The following is a 10,383-nucleotide window of genomic DNA, read 5'->3' as shown; positions in this document are numbered from 1 at the left end:
AGACAGAAAGCGAGAAGTCACCCCCCAGGGGGGATGGTCACGCCGCAATCCCTTCTCCTCCATTCTCCTCTCGGGATCCTGGGCACACACACACATGCGCCCGGCGTGAGTTTTAAGCCACCGGGTCCAGGACACGAACTGCGGTTGACTACGTGGGAGTGCAGCGACATAGTCATTACACTAACTTCTGGTTCCCTGGTTACGCATTTTTGACACAAGTCCACAGAAGTGACATTATGCCCTCCTTGGTGCATGTGTCAAGAGGCACTTGATGGCTGTAAGACGGGACTTCAAAAAGGTCCATGGAAAATGAGTACTGTGGAAAAAAATGCATGGATTTCAAAGTTTTTTGTACCAAAATTAACTTGTATCTTAATTCCACTTTTACATAAACTTTTAGAAGTCTCCGCTTACGTCGTCACTGGTAAGATTAACTTGGAACACTGGCCTTAGGTGGGGCCAGCTAGGTTTCTCCATGGCTTGTACTTAGTGGGTATATTATGAGGGAGTTACTTGGAGATTATGCAAATATCCTCTTTCTCATCATACCCTGGCGACTGGCCCAGGGTATCCTGGTGTAAGATTGTGTGCCTGTGTATTAGAAATTCTTAGTGTTGGTTGTGTATTCAGACCAGGGTGAGAGAAGAGAGACTAAGACGGTCAGAGAAGGCTTCTAGGGGGCGGGGGGCTTCGGTCAGGGGCAGATATAGAGAAGCAAAAGGAAGAGCATTCCAGGTAAGGGAGAGGCAAGGAAGCAGGAAGCTCAGGCTCCTGGTGCCCTCCTGCCATTCGTCCAGAACCCCTGGGTTCACCAACTTTAGGGTCTCAAATCTGTAGGGGGCCTGGTGATCCAGAAGCGAACATGTGGCCCACCCGAGCTTGGCCCTTTCTCCAGCCCAGGCAAAGCAGGGTCTTTGCTGAGGGTCCTGCAGGGAAGACCCACTACCTCCTGAGTTGCCCTGGAGAATGGATATGCCCCAATATCTCCAGCATGTACAAGGTGCCAGGCCTCAGAAAAGACTTGTTGAGACAGTGAGTGAGGAGGGTAGTGACTCCCTCCTAAGACGGTAGAAATTCCCTTTTGTTTGACACCTGCCTCCCCCACAGTCTATCACTAAGCTTCAGATGGTTAAAGGGACACTTTGGGTGTACTTGGGACCAGTTTTACAACCTTTAAGATATCTTTTTTTTTTTTCCAATTTAAGAATTATTTATTAAACTGTATTTGTTTATTATTATTCTTCAATTTGGCCAGAGAGAGAGAGGGAGAGTGAGAAAGCAAGCTGCCAGGTCCAGGACTTGAACCATGGCCAGCCATCTAGGAGTCCAGTGCCCCAACCACCATGGCGCCTGCAGGCCCCCCTTAATATGTTTTTAAACATATCTATTTACTTACATTTATTTTCAAATTAGTTTCTCTGTTCTTTTTCACATTTGCACCTCTTTCTTTTTTCTTTTTCTTTTTGCTATAAAGGTGTGTACGTTCACCAGAGATAGAGGCAGAAAGAGAGGAAAAATGGAAAACCACCTCCTGGGCGGGGACGGCCATGCCATAGTCCCTTCTCCTCCATTCTCCTTGGTTCTGGAGCCCACACACACACCAGGCATGATTTTGCAAACTGCCAGGTCTGAAATTCAAAGCACAGTCAGCCATGTGGGATCCAGTGCCTTCACCATCACACCACCTGCTGGCCCCTTCCTTTTCCTTTTTATAATTATTTATTCAATTTATTATTATTATTATTATTACTATTATTATTATTTTACCAGAGAGAGAAAGAGAAGGTGAGAAAGCAAGCTATAAGGTCCAGACTTGAACCATGGTCAGCCATGTGGGAGTCCAGTGCTTTAACCATCACACCACCTGCTGGCCCCTTCCTTTTCCTTTTTCTTTTTTTAAAAAATAATTATTTATTCAATTTATTATCATCATTTTTTTTTTATTTGGCCAAAAAGAGAGAGACAGAGAGAAAGGGAAAGTGAGAAAGCAAGCTACAAGGTCCAGGACTTGAACCATGGTCAGCCATGTGGGAGTCCAGCACCTTAACCATTACACCACCTGCTGGCCCCCCTTTTTTCTTTTTAACCAATAATTTTTCTGCTGGTTGACTTTAAAAGAATAAATAAAGCAAGCAAGCTAAGTGTCCAACAATAGGGAAATTTGGTGGTAAAGGAATAATCTTATTCCTGAACTACAGGACTCTTTAGCATTTCTGTCTCTTCCCTCTCTCTCTCTCTCTCTCTCTCTCTCTCTCTCTCTCAGCACAAAAGCATCACATATTTGGGACCAGCAGATAGCATAATGGTTTTGTTGTTAGACTCACACATAGTTGACCATAGTTCAAGTTCCAGACTAGGCAGCTTAAAACTCACTCCGGGCACACGTGTGTGCGTGCCCAAGATCCTGAGAGGAGAATGGAGGAGAAGGGATTGCGGCGTGGCCATCCCCCCAGGGGGCTGATTTCTAGCTTTCTTTCTGTCTCTTTCTGTCTTGCCGAGCATCGCTTTCTGTCTTTCTGTCTCTTTCTGTCTTGCCGAGCGCCCACGCCCTATAGCTAAAACCTCTCCAAAAATAAACAAATAAACAAATAAATAATAAGAGATTAAACAAATAATTAAAGAAAAAATAAAGCTATCATTAATTCCTTTCATCTCTTTGTGGACATTTAGTTTGTTCCAACCAGTCCTCTCGTGTGGGACTCCATTATGCCTGCTCTGCTGTTCCAGTAGCACAGAATCAGCCTGCTCCGGGAAGCTCGTTTCCTGAGCTCAGGGGGCCTTTGCAGCAATACTTCCCCTTCATTCTTTCTGCTTGGTGACGCTGCCCGCAGATTCTCACAGGGCCTGTCCCCTTACTTAGAAATCTCACCTCCTCAGAGAGCCTTCCTTGTCTACTAAATCTAACACAGCAGCACCTGACATCATTCTCTGTACTTTGGCCTGATCTTAGTTTGTTGTCTTCACCTGATAAGATATTTCTTACCCTGTGTCGCCCACTGGAATAGGCTATAAATGTCAAGAGGACGATGACTTCGCCTTGCTCACTGTGGGCATGGTGCCTGGCCAATAACGGGGGAGCGATAAATGTTGTTGAAGGAATGAAAGCACCAGTTGACTGAAACTGATGTAGAAATAAAGCCAAAACAAGAGGGCCTATGAAAAATGGACATGATCCAACCCCACAGCAGTTAAGGGAGCTGAATCCCACATGGCTGACTGCATGATTTGAATCCTGGCCTCAAGGGCTTGACAATCACACTTGGTAGGACCAGGAGGAGGCGTGGTGGTTAAGATGCTGGACTCCCACATGGCCAACCACAGTTCAAGTCCCCAACTCAGTGCCTTGAAAGTCACACTGGGCACATGTGCGTGAGTGCCCAAAGTCCCAAGAGGAGAATAGAGGAGAAGGGATTGCAGCAAGGCCATCCCCCAGGGGGTGATTTCTCACTTTCTCTCTTGCAAGTGCCCCCGTAACAAAAATTTCTCTCTGAAAAAATAAGAAAGGAAGAGAGAAGGCGAGAAAGAGTCCTGGGCCCCACCCTGGAACTGCTGACTTGACTTGTAAACTGGGGAGAGGCCCAGGAATCTGGTCCGGAGAGCTGAGCCCACCTTCTGTCAGCCTAACTCCTATTTCCTCTTCACTGTAAATGTCACTTCCCTCCGGGGTTCAGCTGAATGACAACCCTCACTCTCCAATCTCTTCTGTGAATTCTGCAGTTCACACGTCCTGGTGTGACTGTCTCACTTTCCATTTTGTCCCAAGTACTGAGCAAACAGTAGGCACACGGTAAGTGATGGTTGACCCAGAGGGTGGCCCGGGAGTGGCGCTGTGAGCCTGCAGCACCAGGAGGGAGCGGGGAGGGCTGACCGCAGACTGTCCCCCCAGGTACAGCCTGTACACCCGCACCTGGCTCGGGTACCTCTTCTACCGACAGCAGCTGCGCAGGGCTCGGAATCGCTACCCCAAAGGCCACTCCAAAACCCAGCCCCGCCTCTTCAACGGTGAGCTCTGGCTGCCTTGCGCAGCACCCCCAGGAGGTGCCCTCCCACAACCCCCCTTACATACCGGTCCTCCGGACTCCCTGCCCACCACCCGCCCACAGCTCACCTCTGCCCCCTAGGAGTGAAGGTGCTTCCCATCCCAGTCCTCTCAGACAACTACAGCTACCTCATCATCGACACCCAGGCCGGGCTGGCTGTGGCTGTGGACCCTTCCGACCCTCGGGCTGTGCAGGTGAGGGGAGCGTGGGGAGCAGGGATCCCTAGGCTCACCCGTGGGACTGGCAGCTGCCCCCTGCTGGAGGGGGGCTGACCCCTGCGGTGGGATGTGCCGGCTCTGTGCGCAGGCGCACTTGCGTCATGGGGGAGGCCTGAACCTAGGGCTTGGCAGAATGAACCCGGAGTGCAGGCGTGGGGGAAACAGAGGCGAGGGCTGCTGTCCCCAGACTGGGTCTAGTGAGTGTCTGGACTGTCGCCCTCCTGCTCTCTGGCCTGCTCTCTGAACCTCTTCCTTCTCGCAATATCTGGCTCTGTCTCTCCCGTTCATTGCTCTGCATCTCTGAGCCTCCTGCCCCGTGCCCTGCCTTCGCTGTCCCCTCCCGTGTGCCCACGCTGGTCTCAGCTGTTGCTTGCCTGCTTGCGTGCTCGCTCGCTCGCTCTGTCTCTCATTCATCCCCTCCCTCTCCTTTCATCTCTCCCTGCGCCCCCTCCTCTCATCCAGCACCCATGCCCAGGCCTCTGCCCTGGGTCTTCCTCTGGGTCCTACCGCGTCTCAGTATGTTCTCTCCCCTAGGCTTCCATTGAAAAGGAGGGCGTTACCTTGGTTGCCATTCTGTGCACCCACAAGCACTGGTAAGGGGGCTGCGGTCAGGGGTGGCGGTGGGTGCAGGTGATCTCCCCTGGCCCACCCTTGCCCTGGCTGGGCTTGCCAGCACCCAACCCAGTGAGGATGGGCTGGGCTGGGGGTCAGGAAGTCTAGCAGGTAGGAAGTCAAATTGGGAGGCACCTGTCTTTTCATGAAGCCACTCGGCACTGGCAGAGATGGAGGGGAAGGGAGGCATCTCCTGTTATCAGGCTCTGAAGCCCCAGAGAGGGCAGGGCAGCCATTTATCCATGGGCACATAGATGCCAAGTGAGCGTGTGAAGAACACATGATCTCTTCCAAGGGACTGTGAGTCCAGCAGGGAGGTAGCCCCTCACAGAAGTGTCTAACAGTTACAGACGTTCAGGTGGCAGCTGGCACGGGGTACAGGGGCTACAAGTGTGATCGATCCACTTGCAGGTGTCAAAGGGTGATGACTGCAGCTGGGAGAGTCCAGAAAGGTCATTTGGCATTGGCCAGCTGAGGTTGTGGGGGCTGGTGTCATCTAGGCAGGGGAATAGCTTGAACAAAGGCCTAGAGGACTGACATGTTGGCTCAGTCCGGAAGCCATAAGCCCCAGGCTCAAAGGCCTGTAGATGCAGTGGGGAAGAGAGACACTCAGGTGCCATTGCCCCTTGAAGTCCCCTGTCTGTCTCTGCCATCTTGCAGGGACCACAGTGGAGGGAACCGGGACCTCAGCCGGCGGCACCGGGACTGTCGTGTGTACGGGAGCCCTCAAGATGGCATCCCCTACCTCACCCAGTAAGTCTCTGACCCAGGGATGGTTGGCCCCGCCATAGGCCCTTCCCTCACCTGCAGCCTTCAGTTAAGTATTTCCGGGGTGTCAGCCATTGAGTCTTTGCAGACACCATTCCTGGACCTTAGCAAACAGATCTCAGATCATGTGAAGACTAGCGTTACTTGTTCCCCAGCTGATCCAGCCACAGTCCCCCAAAGAGGAAGGGGATTGTGTCTGAGAGTCTGGGCACTGGGAACCTTCTCTGGTGTAGAAGCTCACCCTCCTGCCAATCACCTGGCCACTTGGGCCCATGCTGGGCACAAGCTCTAGTTCCTTCTCTCCCCTATTGCCCTGTTTCCCAGTCCCCTGTGTCATCAAGATGTGGTCAGCGTGGGACGGCTTCAGATCCGGGCTCTGGCCACTCCTGGCCACACACAAGGCCATCTGGTCTACCTGCTGGATGGGGAACCCTACAAGGGTCCCTCCTGCCTCTTCTCAGGAGACCTACTCTTTCTCTCTGGCTGTGGTGAGTCTCCCCTAAAAGAGGGAAGAGTGGGGAGAGGAGGGAGATACCCAGGCCAGGGCCACAGTCCCATATAAGCCTGAAAACTTTGGTTCTAGGACAAACCAACTTGACAAAAATCTGTGTTACCACCATTATTTATTATTATTATTTTTAAATATCCTTAAGACTTCCCATGAGGGATGGACAGAGTGAGAAGATCCAACTAAGTAAAGACCTGACAGGGCGTCACCTCCACTGGGTGGAGCCTGGCTCTCTGATACAGTGACTGGCAGGACTAGGTTAGAAAAGTTGAGAACCCGTAAGTGAGAGGATAATCCTATGGAGGGGTCCCCATGGAAAATGACAAATCCCAAGCCACGTGTAGTCCCAAAGGGCAGCACAGGCAAAGCCTCGCTCCGTGGAAAGGCGCAGCCCCACACCCGCTGAGCCGGAAGGTTCTATAGCCTGTTGCATTCAGAGGTCACTGTGTGTAAGGGAGGCCACCGATGGGCTTGACAGGGGGCTGAGGGGACTAATGGAGCCCAGCTTCTAATGGGAATGATGCGGTAGATGCCTGGGGGTGGGCATGGCAGAGGCATGGTTGAAGGGCTGTGACCAGCAGAGCTTCCCAAGCCGGTTCCCACTGCCTCCATGTATTGTTATTGCACCTTGTAACGTACCCTTTAACCCCCACTCAGGACGGACCTTTGAGGGCACCGCAGAAACCATGCTGAGTTCGCTGGACACTGTGCTGGGGCTGGGGGACGATACCTTGCTGTGGCCTGGTGAGGTGCCCCTCCCACTTCTCCTCACCGCTCCACACCCCCTCTGTCCCATGCTTAGCCTGGGGCTCTCTTAGCCCCTCACTCCCCCAGACACCAGGCCAGCTCCATTCCTAGTCTAGAAGTGACACAGCTCCACCTCTGGTGGCTCCTGGGAGCCACCTCCAGGCCTGGAGGCAGAGCTCAGGCCTCCCTCCTTTCTGGAGTATTGGCTTTGTAACCTGCTGCTTTCAGGCCAGTGTTCCTTGCTGCTAGTCCTCAGCCTCTTGGGAGCCCCACAGGCCCCAGAGCATCCTAGAGAGATAGATGTCCATTGTTCACAGCCGGAGCTCAGAACAGAAAGGAATGGCCTTAGCTTATCAGGGAGAAGTCAGTAAATCCACTCTGCACGTATCCATTGCCTTGTTGGTTTGTGAAAAAACTCACATGACTGGCCAGTGGCGTGGTGATTAAGGAAGCTGGATTTCACATGGCCAACTGCTTGGTTCAAATCCCTAACTAGCAGCTTAAAAAACACACTGGACATGTGTGCACGCATGCCCCAAATCCCAAGAGAAGAACAAAGGAGAAGGGATTGTGACATGGCTAACTCCCCTAGGGAGTGCTTTCTCACCTTCCCGCTCTATCTCTCTCTCTCCAGAGAGCCTGCATGCCCTATAACAAAATTAAAAAAAAAAATTAATTACAAGGGCCAGCCAGTGGTGTGGTGGTCAAGGCGTTGAATCCCACATGACCAACTTTGAACTCCCATCCTGGTGTCTTAAAAAACACACCTAGTACTTGTGCATGCTTGCCCAAAATCCTAAGAGGAGAAGGAATTGTGGCATGGCTATCCTCCCCACGGGGTGCTTTTTTACTTTCCTCTTCTCTCTCACCATCTTTCTCTTTCTACTCTGTCACATTAAAAAACAAAAAAAAATTCACAAAAATCTGTTAATTGTCAGAACATACGTTCATTCCTCATTTGTTCTTTCAACAGTACTTTATTCCACACCTCATGTACCAGGCTGTGTTCTACATCTGTGTTCAGTGGCATTACTGTTTTCTCCACTTGCCAAATGAAAACACTGGGCTCAGAGGCACCCTCACATAGCTGGACAGTTAAGAGACCAGCTCTGTGCCGAGGCCGTGCCCCGTGCAGAGGCCAGCTCCATGCAGAGGTCTGGCTCCGTGCAGAGGCCGGGCTCCATGCAGAGGCTGGCTCTGTGCAGAAGCTGGGCTCCACGCAGAGGCTGGCTCTGTGCAGAGGCTGGGCTCCACGCAGAGGCTGGGCTCCACGCAGAGGCTGGCTCTGTGCAGAGGCTGGGCTCCACGCAGAGGCTGGGCTCCACGCAGAGGCTGGCTCTGTGCAGAGGCTGGGCTCCACGCAGAGGCTCGGAGGCTGGGCTCCACGCAGGGGCTGGCTCGGGCCAGAGGCTGGGCTCCACGCAGAGGCTGGCTCCGTGCAGAGGCTGGCTCCGTGCAGAAGCCAGCTCCATGCAGAAGCAGGCTCCATGCAGGCCTCTCTCCACATCTGTGGCTTTCCTCTGAGTCACCTCTGCCTTTTCACACACGGCTGACTTGTGCCCACAGTTAGACAAGTAAGTCCCGGGGTTGGGGTTTTCCTGGAAGTGCTGCCCTCCTCCTAGTGGTCAGGGGTCTGTGGGCCTGGGTCTGGGAGTTTGAGGGTGCTTTCTGAGCACACCACCAACCTGTCTGTGCTCTGCGCCCGGCCAGGTCATGAGTATGCGGAGGAGAACCTGGGTTTTGCAGGAGTGGTAGAGCCCGAGAACCTGGCCCGGGAGAGGAAGATGCAGTGGGTGCAGCGGCAGCGGATGGAACGCCGGAGCACGGTGCGGTGCAGGGCTAGGGGGCCGGGAGGGGCCTTCTCTGCTGAGCCTGGCCTGCAGGCACCTCCCCATGGGGTTCTGACCTGTTTGATGTCTGGTCCTTCGGATCAGAACTCCTGAAACCCAGGGTGGACTGGGCTGTGAGGGCAGGCTTCCCTGTATCAGGTCCACCAAATCCGGTCTCTCTCGCCCACAGTGCCCGTCCACTCTGGGGGAGGAGCGCTCCTACAACCCCTTCCTGAGGACCCACTGCCTGGAGCTGCAGGAGGCTCTGGGACCAGGCCCTGGCCCCACCGGGGATGAGGGCTGCTCGCGGGCCCAGCTCCTGGAGGAGCTCCGCCGGCTGAAGGACATGCACAAGAGCAAGTGATGCCCCAGCCCACCCACCCCACCCGCTGCACGGTGGAGAGGCCACCCATCACTCGCTCCTCGCCTCCCTCTCATCGCAACACCACCACCATTGGCACCCGCGGCGGCATCCTTCCCCCTCACTGGCCAGGAGGAGGGGAGGGACAAGACGATGAGATCAAGAGGAAGGGGCTGGCCAGAGGCTCCGAGAGCCCGCAGAGAGAGACTGAGTTCAGGGTGAGAGGAGAGAAGGGGCCGTGGGACATCTCCAGACCCCTGACTGGGAGAGTCCTCTCGTCCCTTCCCTACTCCTGGGACAGCAGCACGGACTTGGAGCTGCTGCAGCTCCTCCCTCTGGGGCTCCCTGGCTCAGCTCTGGAACCCAGGGCAGCAGGAGCTATGGCCAGGTTGAGGCCCTCTTCGCTCTCCCTGACCCAGGGTTGGAGAAGGGACTCAGCCCCCAAGGTGGCCTAAGGTGTAGTGCCTTGGAAAGGTGGCCATCCGGAGGTGCACCCAGCCTCTGGTGTACTGAGACTGCTCTCCCCCCAGGCCCGCCCACTCCACCCCTCCCCTGCCCTGCCAAGGCGTTTTTCAGACAGAGCCATTCCTCAGATCACTGAAAGGGCTGTACGGCTGGCTGGTGGCTGGCCAATCTGGGCCTCAGTGGCTCCCCCAGAGCTTGGAGAGGGAGGGTCCTGGTTGCCAAGGAAACCCCCACCACAGGCTGAGGTGACTGGAGGCTGGGATGTGCAGCAGCAGGTCACTCGCTCTCCACTCTCCCCCCTCATCTGGCCGGGTCCCGCCTGCTGGCCTCTGCCCCTGACTGAGCCAGAAGGGCCTTCCTTCTCAGGGGAGAGAGAGCCAGGGTTCACCCCGGTCATGTGGTTTTTCATTTTGTCCCTTATCCTTGGGATCTTTTGCCTGCCTTCCTCCATCTCACTTAATCTCTCTTGCTTTATTCTCAACCTCTCCTCTTTCAGTTGAAAAGTTTATTTTTTCCCCCTGACAGTCATCTCGTCCTTGGCAGTTTGCCAGACATTCCCACGTGACTTCCCATTTGATCCTCAGCCCCATTCTGGCTGGGAGGGGGGCTCTGCACAGCAGCGTGCAGAAATCAGAAGTGAGTGGCAGCTTCCAGGCCCAGGCCTGGGCCCCTCCCTCTGCTCCCCTCTCCTCCCACTCTGCCTCTCCTCTGGCCTCCGATCCAGATCCAAGTCTCTATGGGGCCAGTGTGAGGAATCCTGGGGTCCTCTGGCAGGCACACCTCGAGTCAGCCAGGAGCCTTCTCCTGTGTCAAAACCTTCCCTTGGACTCAACTC

At 54.1% G+C, this 10,383-nt stretch overlaps 1 protein-coding gene across 5 annotated transcripts in view; it reads left to right on the top strand.

Annotated features, from left to right (window-relative positions):
- Window positions 1-9,948, top strand: part of PNKD (PNKD metallo-beta-lactamase domain containing) — a 103,656-nt gene extending 93,708 nt beyond the window's left edge. For all 5 annotated transcript variants that reach the window (XM_014591210.2, XM_014591206.2, XM_014591209.2 and 2 more), the window contains 8 exons: window positions 3,887-4,002; window positions 4,122-4,234; window positions 4,793-4,851; window positions 5,531-5,623; window positions 5,963-6,126; window positions 6,804-6,890; window positions 8,604-8,719; window positions 8,913-9,948. In XM_014591210.2, the coding sequence (XP_014446696.1) occupies window positions 3,887-4,002; window positions 4,122-4,234; window positions 4,793-4,851; window positions 5,531-5,623; window positions 5,963-6,126; window positions 6,804-6,890; window positions 8,604-8,719; window positions 8,913-9,086 (922 nt within the window). In that variant the 3' untranslated portion in view covers window positions 9,087-9,948. The remainder of the gene's footprint in view (window positions 1-3,886; window positions 4,003-4,121; window positions 4,235-4,792; window positions 4,852-5,530; window positions 5,624-5,962; window positions 6,127-6,803; window positions 6,891-8,603; window positions 8,720-8,912) is intronic.
- Window positions 9,949-10,383: the final 435 nt, after the last annotated feature.

Source organism: Tupaia chinensis, unplaced genomic scaffold, assembly GCF_000334495.1.
Source record: "Tupaia chinensis unplaced genomic scaffold, TupChi_1.0 Scaffold000542_1, whole genome shotgun sequence".
Lineage (NCBI taxonomy): Eukaryota > Metazoa > Chordata > Mammalia > Scandentia > Tupaiidae > Tupaia > Tupaia belangeri.
Note: the sequence above shows the minus strand (reverse complement) of the source record. Positions and strands in the feature narration are given on the sequence as shown.